This window comes from Emys orbicularis, chromosome 5 (assembly GCF_028017835.1).
Source record: "Emys orbicularis isolate rEmyOrb1 chromosome 5, rEmyOrb1.hap1, whole genome shotgun sequence".
NCBI lineage: Eukaryota > Metazoa > Chordata > Testudines > Emydidae > Emys > Emys orbicularis.
This window is the reverse complement of record NC_088687.1, coordinates 101,514,926-101,537,649: the sequence shown is the minus strand read 5'-3', so window position 1 is coordinate 101,537,649 and position 22,724 is coordinate 101,514,926. Positions and strand designations below refer to the sequence as shown.

The following is a 22,724-nucleotide window of genomic DNA, read 5'->3' as shown; positions in this document are numbered from 1 at the left end:
TCCCCCTGTCATCTTTGGGGGGTGTCTAGCACTCTTTGCCCACAACTGGAACAAGATCACTAGGAACAGTTGGGTTCTGGAGATTATCCATCAGGGAAACTCCATAGAGTTCCTCTCCTTCCTCCTCACAAGCCCCCTTCCTGGTCCCCCTTCAGGAACCACCCTCACAAGGTAGTTCTTCAACAGGATGCAGAATCTCTTTTACACCAAGGGCCAATAGAGCGCATCCCATTTTGTTGCCACAGGAGGGGGTTCCACTTCCCACATTTCCTAATTCCCAAAAATGATGAAGGGTGGAGACCCATCCTGGACCTTTGGCAACTCAACATCTTTATGCGAAATCTGATATTCCGGATGATTATGTTGGCATTCATAATCCCCTCCCTTCAGAAAGGGATGCAGTTCATGACTCTCCATATGAAGGACGCGTATTTGTATGTGGACATTCACCCATCACACAGGAAGTTTCTGCATTTTACAGTTGGCCATAAACACTTCCAGGTGAGATGCTAGAGCTATATGGTATTTCCATACCTGGACGATTGATTCCTGGTAGACCAACCTCATCAAGTGGTCAGGTCGGTGACAGGGTTTCTCTACAACTTTTAGCTACCCTAGGCATTTGCATAAACAAAGAAAAGTCCATTTTATTGTCCAGTTACCCACAAGGTCAGTAAACTTTATTGGGGTGATGTTGGACTCGGTTTCTGTGAGAGCATTCCTCCCTGCAGACAGGTTTCATACAATGAGCAACCTGATTTCACGTATTACCCGCAGACCCCAGACTGCAGTGCACAGGTGTCTTTCACTGCTAGGCCACATGATGCCGTTTACCAGACTCCAGCTGTGGTGTCTGCAAGCTTGGCTCCATTCAATCTACTGACTGAAGAAGGACCATATCAACTCCAAGGTTCCCACCAGAGTTATGACCTCCCTCGCTTGGTGACTGAACCCTGAAAACCCATGGTCAGTGTTCCCTTCAACCCTTCCACGTCCAGGGCCACCATTGTAACAGACATCTCCCTTCTGAGGGGAGCCTGCTTTGCGTGCAAGGCCTTTCTTGCTCATATGCACACTCCATGTATAAATAACAGCCAATATCACCATGGTGATCTATATAAACAAACAGGGAGGAGCGAGATCTTGTCCCCTCTGCCTGGAAGCCATCAGACTTTGGAACTGGTTCATCAGGAACCACATCACAATACAAGCAGCGTACCTTCCCAGTGTTCACAATTCCCTTGCTGACAAATGAAGCAGAAGCATCTTGCCAGACCATGAGTGGGAGGTTCACAACACAGTCCTAAGTGAGATATTTACACAGTGGGGTAGTCCACTATGAGACCTCTTTGTGTCCCAAATGAACAGAAAGCTCCCCTTATATTGTTCTAGAGGAACCATGGGTTGCAACTCCCAGGATTGCGATCTTCTGCTGTCTTGGACAAACAGCCTCAGATATGCCTTTCTTCCCATTCCCCTACTCCCACTGGTGGTAGGGAAGATACATCATAACAGAGCCAATATCATTCTCCTAGCACCCTATTGGACCAGACAGTTCTGGTTCACGGCACTTCTAACAATTTCTGCCCAGCCACCAATCATGATCTTCCCATCCCCAGATCTCCTAACCCAGGAAGGAGGGGAAATCAAGCATCCCAATCTGGTCTCACTCCACCTCATGCCCTGGTGTTTGGATGGGTGTCGGAAATAGAACACTCATGCTCAGCCCTCGTTCAGGTGATCCTTTATCAAAGTAGAAAAGATTCTGCTAGAATCTGCTATCTAGCCAAATGGAGATGCTTTTTGGCCTGGGCACAACTCCATCAACATTCTCCAGTTACCTTAAGCATCCCGGTTGTCCTAGACTATCTCCTGTCCCTGAAGTCTTCAGGTCTCGCTATTAGTTTGCTGTGAGTACTAACAGCAATCAGTGCCTTCCTCTCTCCGCTGGAAGCACATTCCGTCTTGACTCACCGAGCTACAGTACGATTTATGAAAGTTCTGATCAGTATCCTCCCACCAGTGCTTAAACCTACACCTCAATGGGACATTGACATCATCCTGTCAATACTCACAAGTCTGCCTTTCAAACCCAGGAAGGGTTGGCTAGGAAGGTCAGCAAGCTCAGAGCCATCATGGCGGACTCTCCTTATACAGTGTTTCACAAAGAAAAGGTTTCTCTTTGACTACACACCAAATTTCTCCCCAAGATTGTTTCTGAGTTCCACATCAATCAAATGATACTTACCTGTATTTTTCCTGGAAGCCCCATGCTTCCTCTGAAAATGAGTCTTCACACCGTCGATGTCCGGTGTGCCCTGGCGTTCTACCTGCAAAGAATCAAATCCATTAGGAAATCACCAAGACTTGTTGTCATCATAACAGAGAGATTGCGTGGGCAAGGCATGTTCTCCCAGAGGATTTGTAAGTGGGTTTTAGGATGCATCTTAGAATGCTACAAAAAATAGCAAAAAAATCCTCCTTCTGTGGGTGTTTAGCTCACTCCATGTGAGCACAAGTTGCCTCCATGGCATCCCTATCTGACATCCCTCTTCAGGGCAGCCACCTGGAGTTCTATCCACATGTCCGTGACACACTATGCTCTAATTTGTGCCTCGGCTGAAGATGCAGTAGTGGGATCGGCATCTTTGCTACCAGCTTCCTCGCACCTGCCTCCAGTCTGAACACTGCAATCACCCACATGTGGAATACGCATAGGGACCAGCACTCAAAGAAGTAGTGGAGATTACTTATTGTAACTGGAGGTTCTTCAAGATGTGTGGTCCCTATCAGTATTCCCATCCCCCTTCAGATCCTGCTGGATAGGCGGTAAGAAGAGGAACTGGAGAGGCGTCAACCTTCACTGCCTCTTATACCCTCAGTCAGGAGTACAAGGAGAGCTACTGCATGTGTATGGACCAACAGACACTGCTTTGAAGAATTACCAGACTCAGCCACATGGTGCACATGCATACCATATGTGTGAAATACAGATAGGGACCACACATCTTGAAGAACCTCCAGTTATAGTAAGTAACTTACACTTTCAGGATGTGGTCCCCACAAAACATGGGTTGCAATTGTTTGATGACACCCCATATTGGTTCCAGTGTGGGGTGGTAGGTGACAACTAGGGGTATGCAGTCAGTGGTTTGTATTTTTCTCCCCGGTATTGAAGTAGGCTCTCCCAGGTTATTTGGGTGGCTTGTTCCATGAGGCAATCTACTTCATTGGTGGAGTGTCCTTGTTTAGGGAAGGTGGTTTTAAGTGTGTATCCCAGATGTTCTCTTTGGAGCAAATTCTGTGGTATCTAAGGCCTGGTCTACACTACGGGGTTAGGTCGAATTTAGCCGCGTTAGGTCGATTTAAAAATGAATGCGTCCACACAACCAACCCCGTTCCGTCGACCTAAAGGGCTCTTAAAATCGACTTCTGTATTCCTCCCCGGCGAGGGGAGTAGCGCTAAAATTGACTTCGCTGGGTCGAATTTGGGATAGTGCAGAGGCAAATCGACGGTACTGGCCACCGGGAGCTATCCCAGAGTGCTCCATTGTGACCGCTCTGGACAGCACTTTGAACTCCGATGCACTAGCCAGGTACACAGTAAAAGCCCCGGGAACTTCTGAATTTCATTTCTTGTTTGGTCAGCGTGGCGAACTCAGCAGCCCAGGTGACCATGCAGTCCCCCGAGAATCGTAGAGCATAAAATGTTTCTACGCTCCCCCTATCATCTCCGTCCCTGAAGTTATCGCAGATTAGAAGGCGAAAAAAACTCACTTGCGATGACATGATTTCCAAGCTCATGCAGTCCTCCCGCACTGATAGGGCACAGCTTAATGCATGGAGGCATTCAGTGGCAGAGGCCAGGAAAGAATTAAGTGAGCGCGAAGAGCGGAGGCAGGACGCGATGCTGAGGCTAATGGGGGAGCAAACGGACATGATAAAGTGTCTGTTGGAGCTGCAGGAAAGCCAACAAGAGCACAGACCCCCGCTGTAACCACTGTATAACCGCCTACCCTCCTCCCCATGTTCCATAGCCCCTTCAACCAGACACCCAAGAACGCGGGGGGAGGGTAGGCTCCGGGCACCCAGCCACTCCACTCCAGAGGATGGCCCAAGCAACAGAAGGCTGTCATTCAAACAGTTTGATTTTTAGTGTGGCTACAATAAGCAATGTGGCCTTGTCCTTCCCTCCTCTCCCACCACACCGGGGCTACCTTGTCCGTTATCTCTCTCTCTCTTTTTTTTTAAATTAATAAAGAAAGAATGCATGGTTTCAAAACAATAGTTACTTTATTTCGAAGCGGGGAGGACGGTTGGTTTACAGGGAATTAAAATCAACAAAGGGGGCAGGTTTGCATCAATGAGAAACACACGCAACTGTCACACCGAAGCCTGGCCAGTCATGAAACTGGTTTTCAAAGCCTCTCTGATGCACAGCGCGCCTTGCTGTGCTCTTCTAATCGCCTTGGTGTCTGGCTGCTCAAAATCAGACGCCAGGCAATTTGCCTCAACCTCCCACCCCGCCATAAACGTCTCCCCCTTACTCTCACAGATATTATGGAGCACACAGCAAGCAGCAATAACAATGGGAATGTTGGTTGCGCTGAGGTCTGACCAACAGCGCCAGTGAGCTTTTAAACATCCAAAGGCACATTCTACCTCCATTCTGCACTTGCTCAGCCTATAGTTGAACTGCTCCTTACTACTGTCCAGGCTTCATTAACAGATCCCCCGAGCTCGTCGCTGGGGAGCAGGAGAGCAGAGTTGCAGGGGAAGTGATGGAGCTGTACACCATGCCCTGGAGGTTGCTAGGAGCAGGGCAGGGAAGACATTCCCAGAGCCCCTGGCCAAGCTACATGTCTGACGAGGACGGTTACCAGTCCTACTGCACCGTCTGCTGCCAGCAGCACCCAGGAGGACCAGTACGGATCCCCCGAGCTCGTCGCTGGGGAGCAGGAGAGCAGAGTTGGAGCGGAAGCAGTGGATGACAACGGTTAGCAGTCCTACTGCACCATCTGCTGCGAAGGCAAGGAGCTGCTGCTGTGTAGCAATGCCAGCTGCTGCAGGTGCTTCTGTGTCGAATGCTTGGAGGTCCAGGTAGGGCAAGGTACCTCAGCCAAGGCAAAAGAGCAAGAGCCCTGGAGCTGTTACATGTGTCAACCACAGAAGTGCTATGGGGTGTTATAGCACCGACCGGACTGGAATGTACGGCTGCAAGACTTCTTCACCAGCAACAAAGGACGGGAATATGATGCACCTAAAATCTAAAAAGTTCCGCATATTTCCCAGAGTCACTACCCTTGATAACAGAACGTCAATGATCACAGCAGCCCCCACAGTAGACTTGCCCACAACAGCAGCCATGACGGTGAGCTGCGTGGGCTCCATGCTTGCCGTGGTATGGCGTCTACACGGGTAACCCAGGAAAAAAGACGAGAAACGATTGTCTGCCATTGCTGACGGGAGGGGGCGACTGACAACATGTACTCAAAACCACCCGCGACAATGTTTTTGCCCCATCAGGCATTGGGAGCTTAACCCAGAATTCCAGTGGGCGGCGGAGATTGCGGGAACTGTGGGATAGCTACCCACAGTGCACCGCTCCGTAAGTCGATGCTAGCCACGGTAGTGAGGACGCACTCTGCCAACTTAATGCACTTAGTGTGGACATATGCAATCGACTGTATAAAATCTATTTCTAAAAATCGACTTCTATAAAATCGACCTAATTTCGTAGTGTAGACATACCCTAAATGTGTGACTGTAGATAACAGACTTTTTGGTGCATTTGAGGTGGTTACTGGATCTGTGGAGATAAGTGTGGTGATCCATGGGTTTCTTGTATATAATCATTTTCAACTTCTGGGACACTGAGATCAGCTACAATAATGGAACCCTACAAATGACTATATACAATAAGTTGGTTCAGTAAAAGACATTACCTCACCTGCCTTGTCTCTATTAAAACCCAGGGCATGGTAAAGGAAATCAGTTCTAAAGATTAAACTAAACTAGGAACAATTACTAGATGTCATTTTTTCCTGTGCATCCCCAAGTCCCTACAAAGAAATATAACTATTTTCCTTTAGGGAATTCTCAGGTGAGTGGTCATGAAATTCTTATTTTTCAAACAGTAGAAGTATATCTCTTCAAAGAGAGCCCAAAAGTTCAATCATTTATAACACTCTTACAAAATTACCTTATTTAAATAATATTATGGATTTTCTCTCTGCTTACATATGAATGAAAAGGTGAAGAGGTAAGTAATTATTTTTACTATTTTGTTTTTTAATGTAGTTATAATTTTACCTCCTAAGGGTAATTTTAGGTGTTAGGAATGTGTATTATTTTTATTGGAGTAGTGCCTGAAGATCCCAGTCCCTGATGGGGCCCCTTTTGGCTAGGCCATGTACACACTTATAATGAGCAGGTAATCCTTGCTCCAAAGAGCTTACAATTCAATCAACTCTTTCAGGGGAAATGTGCAACTTTGAATTTAGCTGCTGTTTTGAGATGTTGCAGATGTATGTTCCACTCAAGTACATGCATGATGAGCGTATCAAAGCCTGGAGAACTTTGCCTTGCAGTACCATAGGGGTGGTTCTTGTGTCTTCTGGCCCTTAGCCCCTCCCCAGGCTATTTAAGGGGAGCACTGATCCAACACCCCTGCGTTCCTTCTCACCACCCATGGCTAGAGTTGGAGCATTTGATGTAGTCTACCTCACTGTTTTTCATTTTTTTCTGGAACTTTGTTGTATATCATTCATTGTTAGCATAGTTTAGTATTACCCTTAGATTTAATTGTAGAACTTAGAATAGATAGATAATTACCCTGGGTGATGCCCTCACCAGGGTTTAAACATTGTTCATTGTGTATGTTGGCTATCCCCAATAGTGAACCCCACACACTGTTGTGCCTGGGAGAAGGGCATGTTAAAGAGAGGTGCTCCATCTTCAAGTGATTTAAAAAGAGCACACAGGTGGCAAGGGATGAGTCTAAAGCAGCACCTTTTAGAGCACGCCATCTGGCCCGCTTTGGCACTGAGGACCTCCACAGATCATCCGGCCCCACACTCTTCTTTGGAGCTGACATAGAATGTTGCTCCTGGCTTGAGGTGCTTCCCCTAAGAAGAATGTTCTCCTTTCTCTGGTCCTTCAGGGAGAAGGTATATCACAATGACTTATGGAATAGCTTGGATGCCTCCTCCACAGAGGTTAAGAGACCATTCAACAAAGTTTCAAGTGACTGATTTCTTTTCTCAGTGACTTTTTGATACTGCACATTTGCAGCACTGCAATGTGGTCTTCCATGTGTACTTTAACCAAATATTATGCTATGATGTCTGCGTCCAAACATGGTCGGGGCATGACTTCTGCAGTTGGGGAGGCTTGGCACGAGCACCAGAAGCTCCCTAAAAGTGGGGGGCCTCGCCCCTTGCTCTGCTCTGAGGTCCACCCCCACTCGGCCTCCTCCCCCCAAGGACCTGCCCACGCTCCACGCCCCTGCTCCTGCTCCACCTCCCTCCCAGGCCCCCTCACCTGCGGCTTGCACCTTTTGGCTCCCTCCCTCAAGCCCCCTGCCCGCTGGAGGGGGAGAGGTGCAAGCAGCAGGAGGGGAAGAGCCCTCGGGGGAAGGGGAGAGCTGGGGCAGGAAGAGGAGCAGCATGCGCAGGGTAGGGGGGAAGCGGAGCAGCACAGGCGGGGCTACGGAGTAAGAGGATGAGCAGGAGCGGGGCCTCAGGGTGGCGTGCCTCCAGAGGAAGGTGCACCACATTCTTTTTGGGGAGGCTTAGCCTCCCCAGGCCTCTTATACCCGCCACCCATGCGTCCAGATCAGATGCGAATTTTGGGAAGGCGCTCTTGCAATTGCTCTTTAAGTAGATTCTGAGACCTACCTCCTTCTGATACTACTTATGAATCACCTGAGTGGAATACACATCTGCAACCACGCAAAGAAGAAAAGATGGTTACTTACCTGTAGTGTTACCCTTGTTCATGATGTGTGTACAGATGTGTATGCCACAACCCACCCGTCATCCCCTCTGCATCAGAGTCTCAATTCTTGACATTCAATGCAAAGTGACTGACCGGTATTGGGGCAGCACCAGCCTTAAATAGCTTGGAGAGGGGCTAAGGGCCAGAGGGCACTAGCAGTGCCCCATACAGGTACTGTTAGGCAAAGTTCTCTGGCTTTGGTGCGCTCAGTGCATGCACACCTGCATGGAATACACATTGGCACCCACATCTCAATGAACAACAGTTACAGCTCAGGTACATAACTGTCTTTTGCTTGGCAGGTAAGTAAAAACTATTTTACTATAATAGCCTAGTATAGGGATTCCTAATCTTTCAGAGCTGCTGATTCCCTCTCAGAATGTTTTTTGACCCCTTTTTCCAAAATCCACTCATCCAAACTATGATTAGGCTCTATGGGGCCAGATTCTTGAAGGTATTTAGGCACCTAAAGATACAGATAGGTACTTTTGAAAATCCTACTAGGTGTCTAACTCCTGTTGATTTGAAGGGGAGTTATGCACCCAGCAGTTTTGAGAATCTTACTAAGTACCTATCTGCATCTTTAAGTGCCTAAACACATTTTAAAATCTGGTGCTAGTAGACTAAACTCAGGACTGCAAAGTGTGAACTCCTGAATTCTAATTCTACTCACTATATCTCCTTGATGATGATTAGAGTAACCATGCAAATTAAGTATTAGGATTATTTATATAGCACACTGAAGTAATGAATAATTATTTTTACTATTCTGTTTTATAATGCAGTTATAATTTTTAACTTTATAAATGTTGTGTTCATTTGAGATCTTAAATAGTTTTTCATTTCATACATAAGGAGAATTTATCAACATTCATTCCTTTTTTTCAGCATATCATACTGATAAAGTAAAGATTAGAGGCTATTATGCATTTAAACTGACTGAAGAAAAATCAAAACCCAGATTTGGATTCTTCACTTCTGATTCAAGAGCCAAGTCTTCAATACAAATTTACAACAACCTGATTAGCAGCAATGGCTTTCCTGCAGAGTATTCTAGTGATCTATGTGATCAATCAGAGGAAAAAACACAGTGTACCTTCTGTTTATTTCTCTCACAGAAGAAGCCTCTGATATTCTTTGGCTGCTGTCTTTTCTCCACTTTTGTCCTGCTTCTAACAATTATAATTTTTCACAAAAGAAAAAGAAGAAAAGTGTATAGGGCAAAAAATTTCCAACACATCTGTCCCCCATTTAAAAAGGGACACAAAGCTACTCTCAACTAGATTCATCACTGTCTGCATCTGGTTTCTGCATAGGATAAAGAGAATGGGACAATTTCTGAGAAGCACTATGTGAGTCACTCCAGTTATACACACCAAATAACATTCAGTGGAGGAATGGAAAATTACACAAGGGAGAAGAAAAACTGATGTTGACGGGTACCAGTGATCTTTATCTAGCTTTTGAAGCAAGTTAAATGGTTTCTCCTTGTGCCTTGGAATGATCTGTTAACTAGTTTGACTTGAAAAGATATTAAGCTGTGAGAACTGATGTGCACTTTTATATGTGAATGTCTTCAAACTAGAAATTTTTGTGATGGACACTCAGATATGTTTGGTCATTGATAAGTTTGTATCTGCAGCTGTTTGCAAATGTGACAGCTTTAAAAAATTCCAGTTAAATTCAACACCAAGGATTAAATTAGTTTGGACCAGATTCTGGTTTTAGTTGCAAAGGCATAAATCTGACTTAACTTCATTGTTGACATAAATGCCTAACTCTGATACTGGGGCAGTTGAGATTAGACTTTGATACTTTGTTCCAAAACTAAGGTAATAGCTCCTAGGACCAGTTGGGAACAAGACATTATGATATACAACTACTGCTTGTTTTACCCCCCAGGGTAGGGACAAAAATCAGTCAGTTGTGTACAGATTTTTATTACTGGAAACCATTAAAACAAGCTGTATCTATTAATCCATCACAGAAAATAGATATCCACACAACTATAAGTCATATGTATTTATTTCTGGAAAACATGCTAACTAGCTGAGCCTCCTGTACTCTCAGTAAACTGCCAGTGCAGCCCTCAGTGTTGCAAAGCCTATCATAAAGAAATATGAGAGCAGTTTGTTTAGAAATGTCTTCTCTCAAGAATCGTGTATTCTATTAAAAATGCCATTTTCACAGGCTATCATCGGTGTCTTTCAAAACTACCTTATTTTCACTAAACCTTTTATTTGTGTTTTATAGAGGTTACATTTACTGCCCATTTACTGGACGGGTGCAGGGTTAATTCGATTTAACGCTGCTAAATTCGACATAACCTCCTAGTGTAGACCAGCATTTTATATGTTTAGAGATTGAGATGCTCCCATTCACTTTGGTTTACTTTTTCTCTTGGCTCATTTGGTCAGTGGACAAAGCGCCCAGATATTATTTCAGCACCCACAGGCTATTTCTACGCTACAAAGTCTTTGGCAGCATAGCTCCCTAGGATAGATGCAGCATACACAGAGAGAAGCTTTTCTTGTGGTGTAGGAACAGCCCCCAAACAATATCAGCTATACTGCCAAAAGCAGTCCTTTGTGGGCAGAGTTGCATCTACAGTATTGTTTTTTTTAAAACATACCAATGTCAGTCAGGGGTGTGTTTATTCACAATGCTTGAATTTGCAATAGAAATAGAATAAACTTGATATTCCTTTTGGAAGCCTGCAGTTTGGGTAGACCTAGCCTGTTGTCTGGATAAATGTACTGAATAGGACAGCATGGTGTCATATATACCAACCGTAATTCTGGGTCCTTCTGCTCCCAGGGCAAGTTTGGGTTCTTTGCTGCCCAGCATCTAAACCCCTCATCTCAACTGTGCCTCACCCCCATACAGGGCATGTGCCTATGCTAAATATTTGAAAAAAGAGACACCTCTCTGGGGTTCCTTTCACATATTAAACTTGCCTATGGATAAAAGGCTAGGGTCCAATTCTCTACTGTGCTAGCCACCTTAGGCTTATTTTCTTCATCCATATCCTCCACCTGATACAGCAGAGTGAACATAGCCACATACTCCCCTTTCCAAATTGTTTTCCCTAAGAGTGTTTGATAAATTCTCATGACACCCCCCCATTCTCAAAAGAACTTGTGGTTTCTTAAGTGTTCCTCTGTGTGTAAGGATGAGTAGCCTGCTACCACTTTGGGCGGTGGGGGAGGAGAAGAAGAATAATCAGCCCCCTCTCTTTCAGTTAAAACATCTGTCTTGGGTACATTGCCCCCTGTGCATGCCACTTTCAGTCACCTGCCTCCTCAGCTCAGGGACATGCTTCTACCACCCCTTCCCCCCCCCCCCCCCCACCTGTGGACAAAGTAGCCCTCCCACACCTCACAGGGCCAGTTTTCTGCTACCCTGGGTGGGGACAGAGCTGCAGCTTTGAACATGGTGCACGAAGCCTGCTGCTGGTCCCCTCCCTTGCAGGGAGATGCTGGCAACCCTCACTGCAACAGCCCAGGATGGCTGGCTGGGATGCCTGAGCACTCCTGCAGAGAGGCTATTTGACCACCCTTGGGTGGTCCAGTCACCTTCCCCCATCTTGGCCTCTGAGCCCACATCCCTGCTCCCAGTTCCATTCCAGGGACTCTATCCCAGTTCTCCCTTAATCAGGGCTCCTCCAACACCTCTACCCCCATTGACTGAGCCACAACCCTGCTCCCCACTCACCTCCTGCTGCTGCGTGTACAATCCTAGCAGTGAGCCCAGCTGCTGTGTGCCTGCCACCTTCAGCGGTCTGGCTGGCTGCTGCTGCCACCACCACCCAGCTCCAGCTGCTCACCCATAGCTGTGGCCCTACCCCGCCACTCCTGGATGCAACTGGGGAGGGGGTGACACTCTTGGCCCTGGCAGCTGCTGCTGTAGTGTGGCTGAGTTCTCCAGCAGGGCCCCTCCCAGGAATCGTTGCAGCAGCCAGCTATCCACACGAAAGGACACATGGACCCCGAGGAAGGTTTTAAATTGAGGGGGGGTATGCCAAGACCCAATTGCATGCCATGTGCCCATCTGGCCCATGGGAGGGAGAAGCCCCTCCTCCCTGTCAGGCACATTCCAACATGTAGCACTAGGGCCAGGCTCTTCCCTCCCCCATGTCACCTCCACTATTGCCCCATTCAGCCAATGGGAGGTGGAGAAGCCCCTTCCAGCATGTATCATAGCCAGAAGGGCTCTCCCCTCCTGAGAAAGGGAGGGACTTAGAGGTGATGGAATCAGGACCAACCACCAGTTCATTTTCCAGTAGGCATGAGCTTATGCATACACTGATCATCATACCCACATTCTGTTGAGGAACACTGCATCAGCCAGAGTGACCACGGTTGATGGCATACCAGGCATTGTGAAGTGAAGCTCCCAGATCAACCTTGCAACTCCACAAATCTCTGGGGCTACAATGGCAGGTAGGGCCAAGGCATGTACACCTTCATGCATCAGTGGAAGTATTGAGCACACAACATGCTGGGGTATTTTTGTCCATCCTGGTGACATAGCAGACAGTGTGCAATGCCACTTTTCAATGTAGGAAGCAATTAGAGGAAGGACAGATCTCTGCTCAAGGACAGAGGGAGAAGCAAGAGATAGGCAGCCTTAACTTAAACTTGTGTATGTTTGTAAAAGATATTCTAGTTAAGCAGAAACAGTGAGTACGGGTTTTGAGGCTTCTCTCCTACTTTGAGAGATTGCATCATTTAAATTTTAACTATGTGGCATACAAAGAACTGCAGAGCTTTGCATTTATTCCCACATTTCTTTTCAAGGAGTATTTCTTCAAAGCTTATATGAACAAGTTAATAATGGTACTGCAGATTTTATACTCAAAGTGTTATGTGACAGGGCTACAGTCACCACAAACTTGTTAGCCCTGCAGCCATACACTAAGAAAAACTCATAACCATGTAGCAGTTCTCTCCAAGCTGATAGATGCTTTGAATATTGTGGGTACCGTCTATTTAGACTTTACAGCAAAGACGCATGATTTCTGCAGTAGTTTCATTTAAGCTAAGTATGGTGGTAGTTAAATAACTGAAAATATCACAACGGTAGTCTTGTTTTTGACTAAGTTCATGAAGGCCTTACTCAATTAAATGGCATGTGTTTGTCTGTAGCCCAGTAACTTTTGAACGTTCTAGTTCTAAATTTCAGAGACCATTGTATTCATCAATGTCCAGATTCCTACTCATTTTCAGGAAACACTGAAGACATCAAAAGGGAGAAAACAGAGAACACATGAAGCCCCCTAGCCAGTTCCAAGCACCTCATAAATTGTCTATAACTCAAACAACTGGTTGATGGCACCCATTAAAATCCCCTAGCAAGACAATTCTCCTATCTCGTCTCAGCCTGTCCTCCCACTAGTTTAACATGTTCACACCCTTCGATTATTTATTCCTCAGGCAGAAAAATGCTAGGGGAAGAGGGTGACGTGGAGGAGGGAATGGGAGGCACAGAGTCCCTTCCTTGGAGGAATGAGGGTTTGGAGCCCCCACTACAGGGAGCAAAAGTGGGGGACTTTGGAATGGGTGAAGGGAAGAATGGGGCACAGAACCCCAGGTGAGGGAAATTTTGAGGCACTGCTATGGGAATGGGGTGCACAAAGAGCTCCTTCCATAGGAGTCTCCGAGAAACCCTGGTGAGGGCACTGCAGGGAGTCCCTGAAAGAGAGAGGGATGTACAGTAGCATATATGGAGTTTTTGGAATGGAAAGAGGGATCCATGCAATGAACTTGGCCTACACGAGCATAAAGTGTGCAGCCCCTACTGATATTTAAGTTGGATTTTATTCTATTGTCCTCATCTTTAGTCTTCAGTTTATAATGATAACTAACTAAAGAAGCTGGTGGTGAAGCAGGTTTTAGGAACTGTCAAGGGTAATCTGAACCTTTGAAATCAGAGAAAGAATGAAATGGGAGTGCAGAATAAACATATTACAGTTTGCTTCTTTTGCTGAAGTGATCAACAGTTTTCACCATTTAAAAATCTTTGTTTCTGAGTTAGCACTTCAATTACATGCACTGGACAGTCCACACATCCTGAAATGATTTCTCTGAGATGCTTTCTTTTACACCAGGGGAGTTAAGTACACTGTTAATGGATGGCAAAAACGTACACAACAGTATATTATGGCACCTTGCAAAACTAACTTGGGGAACTGCTTCTCCAAAGAGTCGTATTTTTAGATCATTTTAAATTTAATATAAAAATACACAGAATTATAGCCACTGTTATTCAGCTCTTAAAGACAGAAGCCAAAATGTGTAATATTTGTTTTATTTTTTTAAAACACATCATCGTGTTCAGTTTTTACACTAGACTTCCCATTTGGTACTTGATACAGCAAGTAGTAATTTGCAGCAAGTAGTAATTTGCAGCTCGTGGTTTGTTTCGGAATCTAGACAACTGTAAGTAAGAAGAGTGCAAAATTATGAAACAATATATACAGTTTTAAGCTTTACTATGTCAGTGCAATACCCCTCTGAACTCCCTTAGATTTATTACTAAAAGTTTGCGGAAATCTCAATGTATTTTAAAAACATATCTGATATATAGGATAGAAAACTGTTCCACTTGTTAAGCATCACTCAAGGACTCAGACATGGAATCATGTCACATTTTCATCATTTAAGCAGGAACACAGTTCAGATGCAATGTAAGTAGCTTTTCTTCACCCATTTTTCAGTTGGATTGACTAAAGCAAATGGTCAAATTCAATGGCTCAAGAGTGACTAATCCTCTCCCCTCCCTCAAAAGAACAGCACTAAAAAGAAATAGTCTTGCACATGGTTGAAGCGACTTCTACAAGGCAGGTGATAATAGGGTTGATATTTTAAATTGGCTTTGTCTGTTTCAAGTGGAATCCACTAATACTAAAGTTAAGATTACTGTACTGTACTAAAACTATACTAAAGTTAAAACAGATATAGCCAATTTGCATATCCCTTGCTTTTATGCTGCAGAAGGTACTCATGACACTAATCTTAAATGCAACTTGAGACTTGCAGCCACCTGACACGTATATTTTACAAAAACAAAATATAACCATATTTGGATGAAAAAGCTGGTGGTATAAACTTCTTCTGCAGACTCGTGAAAAGATCCCAAAGGAAAAGCTTGTAGCACCATCTTAACTGAAAGTTACTTCCATAATATTAAGTGTTCCAGTTTCATTGTTTGGTAACTTAAAGAGGACAAATATAAATGTGTCAAGAAACTCAGCAGTCAAAGGGTAGTGCATCAATTATTCAAAGTTGAAAATATTATCCACTCTTAAAGTGAAGGGATGTCATGTTGGTGGGTTTATAGCTACAGAATGGCAAAAATACTAGGCAACAAATATGCTGCTAAATCTTCCTATCAATATACTGCTCTGTGCCATCACCAAATTAAGGAGCAAAAGTCTTACCACCAAATTCAAACGAATCTGCACTCCAATGCCTCAAACCAGAAAGGAATCTGAAGAGCGGCTCAAGAGTGACAAAATATTGCTTGAAGACCTCAGCTATGGCATTATGCACCATGCCCAGGAGAACAAAGCCCAGACCTGATCTACACTTAAGTTTTACCAATTTAACTGTGTCAGTCAGGGGTGCAATTTTTTACTGACAATTATACCAGTAAAAGCTCTTGTGTGGATGCATCTGTACTAGTATAGAGATGCTTTAATATTAGCATTGCTCATTTTGCTTCCCGAATCAGAATAAACTACACTGGTTTAAGCACTTTTATATCAGTATAATTACATGTAACCATACTGGGGGTTGCCTCTAACTATATTACTAACATATACTTAAAGCAGCAAAACAACTATAGACAAGTCCCTATTAGCAGCAACTTTTCATATGTTAGCTGTTCAAGACCACTGCCCCACCCACCCGTATCTATCATTATTCCCTGTTCCCAAAATCTGCTAAAGTCTTTAAGACATGGGACCTGATTTATCAAGTTACACATATACCTTTGAAATTATAATACAAAATGTTACTGTATAAAATACCAACCTATTATAGTTTTATTCATCAGCCTGTTGTACTGTTCCCTTCTCGGAAACATAGATACCATCCAAGAATTTTCTGATATCCTTATTCTTGACTGTGGTGGCCTGCTGGATCAAGGCAGCTACAGAAAAAACAAGAAATTTAAGACATAGCATGGACAATGCCCTAACACAGCCAATTCTTATACACACTCCAACATTTCAGCTGATGACATATAACTAACAGGAGATGAAATAGCTTAGAAGGGATACTGCCAACTTGAAATGACTAAAAGCAACCTAGAACTTTCAGGTGCCAGCTCCTCTCACCCATATGAGTTTTACAATCATGTTTTTAAATGTTTTTCTGATGCTGCATAAAAGACCCAACAAAATAAAGCTATACAGGGAAAGCAATATAACTGACCAAGTAAATGCACTGACAAATAATCTTTATGTTTTACATTCTTAACAATAAGTAGTACTTAATTTCGAGACAGAAGTTGATTTGAGCTATCACTTCAATTCCATAAGAAGTTTTTCAGGAACACTGTGTGTTAAAATATAAAAAAAAGTTCCTGAATTAAACTGATACCTGCAAATAAAATGGCTACTACTACAGCATAGCGATACATCTCCCTCCCTCCATAAATACTTATTATACAAACCTGAGTTGGATACCAATTCAATGTCATTCCCTTCAAGAATCAACTCATCCTTCTGGGCTTGAGATACTGCACAGGCAACACCTAAGAGAAAGGAAAGTGCACAGTAAGCTGAATATTTATCTGTGGAGGTATGGCAGGTGCACTTTATGTAACTTACAGACATTCAAGGAAAAACAGTCGCTGTTTCAGAAATCTTGTTTGACTTCATTTATAGATCCATAAGAGACAATATGGATATTACAAGAATTAGCTTCCCATTATTTATTAGAGTAGCATCCAGAGGCTAATATTAGGACTGCCCCCTGCTTTGTGCTAGGCACTATACATAAAGTTTCAGCTGCTTTCCATTATAAACCTGATTAAGACCTTCTCACCCTGCAACTCAAATCAAAACCACCACCTGAAGTGTAACATTAACAGATACAAGAGTTTGAAAATTTAAGTATCCATTTTGGATAGTTTTACAGCTTGTCTGTTAAGCTCCAAATTTGGCTGAACATTATTCAGTTACCACTTAGGCACTTCAGAAGTTTTGGTGGCTAGTTTTGGACATGTCTGCTACTTTCTTTTTTAATTCAAGAACTGCACAAGTGAGATTAGTGAGGCCAGCCATTTGATCAAAATTTTACCTCTTATCTTCTATGCAGGCCAAAGACATTCCTGTATCTTCACACAGTCCTCAGCGACCCACCACTATCATTCCATTATAAACCACAAAGATAAGGTAGCCAAATAATAAATATATATACACACACAGCCCTTACTGTATCTGCTAATGTTGTCTGAGATGCAACCAGTTATCTACCTTGATGCTTTCATCCAAAGTGGTGATCAAACAGATCAACCTAATTTACTCAACTCCCATTGTCAGATAATAAGTGTCCATTCTAGCCCGTATTCATATCTGGCTGTGAATTCACAAGCTTTAGACAATCCTGAATATGAGCAAGTGCTGATTACTTCATTTACTCTAATCTACTTGTCAAAATGTCAAATCAAACACTGTTTGCTAATACCAATACTACCGGTGTTTTCAAAAAGATCCCAAAGGCTTAAGTATTTTTTGTGAATTAAGTTATAGTACAATGGGTAAGATTAGTTTATAGGAAGATAACTGAAACAATTTGTACTCTTAGAGCATGAGCAGAAACATTCTGAAATGCCTCCAATGGCAGATATTTAATCTCTACAGGTATAAAATGCAGTTAGGGTTACACATCCATTTGTCCAATAAACTTAACCAAAATGCCTACTGCCACAAACACACAACATACTGATGGGGTACAGGTAAGAGTATGTGTCAAATGAATAAACTTGTCTGAAATTGTACTTTTGAAAGATTTCTGCAGACAGGCTGCAAACTAAGCTTTTCATATGCATGCTTAAAATAAATGTAAAGTTCTTACAGCAGTTAATTTTTCTGTAGTCACTGCATTAAAGAGACTGAACACCGACCGCCCTACATAAAGCTACAACTTTACAAGCTCCATCAAGATTCCTAGTTTTTTTTTAAGTCTTGCTAAATTAAATATTTGAAGTGATAATGAAAAATGTTTAGAACAAAGCCAAAAGCAGAAGTGTGTCATGCATGTCTCTTGGAAACCAATAAAATCAAGATTACATATGCAGGAGTGCCGATGCAAAATATGGAACCCTCAGAAAAAATCTGGATCTATCCGGGTTTATTAAGAGATTGATCAACATCTGAAAATCATATTCACAGCTTCTATCGAAATCGATCTGTTGTGAGCACCTAGCACTTTTGAAAGTCGGGCCATAAACAATATGTCTTCTGATGCCCATTACAAAGTTCACAGCATTGAATCTTACTAAAAGCAAGTTTGTTACAAAAACATATATTCACAGCATGATGTCCACTTCAATTAGCAAAGTACAGGCCTTTAATTATACTTACCTGGTCTCATGCGCACCCTGCGGATATATTTCTCTCCCAGGAAGTTACGGATTTCCACAAGTGAGCCATTTTCCTGTATAACTACGTTGATGGGGAAGTGAGCATACACAGACCTCATTTTGTAACGAAAGCCCTGGGAGTAACCAAATCAAAAATGTCATCATGAAACTCAAATATGTTACAGCAGCATTTCTCAAACTGGGGGCAGGGTTGGAGCGGTGGCAGGAAGAGGTGGGGTGGGGCCTTAAGGGAAGGGGTGGAGTGGGGGTGTAGCCTAAGTAGAGGGGCTTGGGAGTACGCAGTAAATTTTTAAATTTTTAAAATTTTTAATTTTTAAATGGGAGTCCTCGGGTTACTGAAGTTTGAGAACCGCTTTGTTACAGAACTAGAAGACTCCAAAACTAGGAGATACATTTAAGAGTTACTTGACAAATGTGATGAAATGTTAGATCATTTCTGAAGAGTATTTTAACTTTTAATAGAGAGGAGTTACTTTTGAAGCATCAAGCCTCAAAGGTCTTTAATGTTTATGCTTAATGTTCTCTCCTAACTCTAAAGTGATCTCACTGGCAAAGGCAAGATCATAGCTAACCCACACTGTATACAGTACCTTTCATTTAGCATGGCTAAAAAAATTCTCATAAGAATGAAGTTGTCTGATATTGTTAAGAATCAAGTGACAAATATTCTATTTCAAAATAAAACTTACCAATGTGACACCCTTGATCATGTTTTGAACATGACTGCAAATTGTACGAACTGTTGCCAACTCCTTTCTGTTACCCCACCATTTGTCAACCCGTAGCTATAATAAAAGTTCAAAGTGTTGTTTCAATTCAAAATTAACAAACATGTTTCCCATAAGGAATTAAACTGATTTTTTGTATAACCTTCAGCAAATCACTTAATCTCCACAAGCCTCAATTTCCACATTTGTGAAATGGAGCTTTTAACAGTATAAAGGAGTTTGAGGAATACTGATGCAAAGTGCTTTAAAACCTTCAGATGACAAATACTTGTGTGAGTGCAAAATATTGAACAGGCAAAGAAAGCACAGGGTAGTAACAAAGCAAACTTCCTGGCATTGTTTCATCAAGTTTTTCCTGAATGGATTGTCTAGGTGAGAAGCTAGCTCCTTTTCTATATGCATTCAAATCTTTGACCTCTCCACACTGTCAACTATGGTGATGGCAAGTTTTGTGCTTGTTCATTAGCAAAAGCATTAACCAATTTCACATATCACCAGGCAGCCCTCCAATGGGGTATTTCTTAATCTATACATGAAAAATTGTATGCCATCCCTAGGATGACCAGATGTCCTGATTTTATAGGGACAGTCCTGATTTTGGGGTCTTTCTTATATAGGCTCCTATTACCCCCCACGCCCTGCCCCGATTTTTCACATTTGCTGCCTGGTCACCCTAGCCACCCCCTACACATTAAGCAAAACACTACTGTGCCAGAGCCATACTCTTTCACCTCAAACATTTTAAGCAGGTTTTAATTCTCACTTTGGCAAATGTTCACTCAAAAGGTTAGGGAAATGTTTTTAGTGTGTCTTGTTTAGAGACACTTGAAAATATGACTTCCCAGTAAGTAGAATCAAGCTTTCTATCTAGCCTCCTTGTAATCACCACCAAACACCAATTGAACTTGGTGATGAGTGCATAGCTAGAGTACCAATGAGCACTCCTCCAAAGTCATGGCCCACTCAGCAGAACTGGAAGAGAAATTTGAAAGAGCAGACCAGGGACATCAGCTACCTTCAGCTGCTATTAAATGACATGTCCAAGAAAATTTAACTCAGATGCACTGAGCTATCAGTGCAGCAGAAGTCTAGGTTAATCTTGCTTACCACACATAGTTACAGTTTAAATAATAAAATACTATAGCCGAACAAAATTAATTTGGAAATCTAAAAGCGTCATTCAGTAAATGAATAAGTTAATTCAACATTTCTAATTACATACCTACTCCACAATTTTTAACACTAAAACCACCCCAAAACTGTAGCTCCAAAACATTTTAAAAGAGCATGCCCACTGACAGACACTCATAATACCTGACTGCATATCAATACTGAACCCTAGCTCAAACACCCAAGATGTGCCTAGCCATCTTAGAAACTTATATGATCTCTATCTGTGTATCTGACCACCTCATAATCTTAGTATTTAGTCTCACAACTTGTGAAGTAAGAAAGTACTATTGTCACTTTTTAAAAAATATAAGAACGCAGACAAGCAAGGCCAAGTGACTTTCCAAAGATCACATAGGAGGTTTGAGTCCCTAGTCTGCCACAAACTTAAGTCCCTCATTAGTACCCTAGACACTGGATCATCCTTTCTACAAATATGAAAATAATCCCCAAATATCCCTGCAATGCTCACCTTCTTGTGCTTCTTTCCCAAGAGGGAGAGCTCTACATTGATGTGGTTAAAATCCCGTCGCAAAGTTCCTCTGGGACCTTTCACAATAACTGCCCGGCCCTTCAGAGAAATGTCGACTGGAAGACAAGGAAAGCAAGTGTTAACCTGTTGCAGGACGAGAACACAAAGCTTACGTGGAACAAGCAAAGGACTGTACCTTTCTCCGGGATGTCAACAGTCTGGTTGCTGAGAATGGTCTTCATTCTACAACGACAACCACAGGGTGAGAGCAGACACCAGAGACACCGCAGTGCACCTTTCCCAGCCAGCCAGCCCCAGCCCACACTAAGCCCGTCCAAGCCTCTTCGAACCGGGGCCCACAGACCAAGAGAGCGGCCACTGCGCCGCTCCACACCCCGGCCACGCCACGCTGGGGGCCCGGAACGCGCCCAGCGGGCTGCCCCGCGCCTGGACACCCGCCCTTAACGCGCCACAACAGGGACCGTGGGTCACTGCGGGCGGGGCAGGCTCAGACTCACGCGCGGCGAGAGGCCGCCGCAGCCCCGACCCAGCAGCCCCCACCCGGCCCGGGGGGGGAAAGAACCAGCGCCGGGCCCCCGGGGGGGGGGGGGCGCGAGAACCAGCGCCGGGCCCCGGCCTAGCTTCCCCGAGATCGGGGGTGGGGGGTGTCTGTGCCTGGGGCTCTGCCCGCCGGCCCGGGAGCAGGCACATCCCCGGGGCGCCCAGTACAGTCCCTAGAGCCTCCTTGTGCCCGGCGCGGCATCGTCGGTGCGCGGGAGGGGCCCGGTGCCGTGGATGGAAGCAGATCGCGAAATAGGAACGCTCCGCACCTCGCTGCAGACCGAGGGGAAAGGGAGAGCGTCTTTCGTCATCGCGTTCTTGTATCCCCTCCGTCTAGGCCTGACGTCATCACGCTCGGCCACCCGGTTCTGAGGCAGGAGCAATCGACCACCGAGCTCACTAAGGCCCGAGCAAGAGGGGAATGGGGCCAGGCAGCTCAGCTGAGTACCGATCTGACCGATCGGGACTCGTCCTCGGGGCTCGGTGGGGGACAGAGCAGCCGGCGGTGGCCATGGCGCTACTCCAGCGCGGCCGCTGCTGTGGAGCCGCCGCCACGACGAGCCTGAGGCGGCTGGTGCTGGGGCCCCAGGGGCGGGTGAGTGAGCGAGAGGGGCGGCCTGCCCCGGTCCCGCTCGCCAGGCGGCTCCTGCCCCCGGGCCGGGGTCTTCCCCCTGCGCAGGGCCCCCGCCCGCCCGCCCGCAGCGCCGCTGGGCCCCTCCGGGTGAGCTGCCGCGGCCCGGTTCTGTGTGTCACCGGGTCCTGGGCTCGACCCTCGGCGACCAGTGCTCGGCTCTGCCCTGCGGCCCCGGACCCCGAGCATCGCCTCGCTAGTAACCCGCGTCTCAGTTGTTGGCCGGGGTCACTCCCTGCTTGCAGGCTTCGCTCTCCCACTGAGTGGCTGTTTCAATTATTCTTTTTCCTGAGTGTGTGTGTTTTGCGTTTTTCCAAGCTGAATCTCATTTCTGTTTTATCTGTGTTTCTAGTCCGAATAGATTGGTCCAATAAAAGTTATCTTACCCACCTTGTCTCTCTAGTACCCTGGGACCGACTGGCTACTACAACACTACTGCATAGATCCCTTTGTGTTTCTTCTGTGTCCTCCCTGATGTTTGTGAGATCTCCCAGTTTAGTGTCCTGTGTACAGGGCTCGAATTGTGGGGAGGAAAGACTGGTGGTAGTGG

At 44.7% G+C, this 22,724-nt stretch overlaps 2 protein-coding genes across 2 annotated transcripts in view; one reads left to right on the top strand and one right to left on the bottom strand.

Moving 5' to 3' along the window:
- Nucleotides 1-9,281, top strand: part of KLB (klotho beta) — a 43,210-nt gene extending 33,929 nt beyond the window's left edge. The window contains 1 exon segment of the mRNA XM_065405505.1: nucleotides 8,887-9,281. Coding sequence (XP_065261577.1) covers nucleotides 8,887-9,281 — 395 coding nt within the window.
- A 5,010-nt stretch (nucleotides 9,282-14,291) lies between these two features.
- On the bottom strand, nucleotides 14,292-21,884 carry RPL9 (ribosomal protein L9). Its single transcript, XM_065404709.1, has 8 exons — nucleotides 21,813-21,884; nucleotides 21,179-21,225; nucleotides 20,983-21,098; nucleotides 19,302-19,397; nucleotides 18,593-18,725; nucleotides 16,678-16,758; nucleotides 16,035-16,152; nucleotides 14,292-14,436 (listed from the first exon to the last, which is right to left on the bottom strand). Exons 2-7 carry the CDS (start codon nucleotides 21,222-21,224, stop codon nucleotides 16,046-16,048), a joined length of 579 nt encoding a protein of 192 aa, XP_065260781.1. The 5' UTR covers nucleotide 21,225; nucleotides 21,813-21,884; the 3' UTR covers nucleotides 14,292-14,436; nucleotides 16,035-16,045.
- Nucleotides 21,885-22,724: the final 840 nt, after the last annotated feature.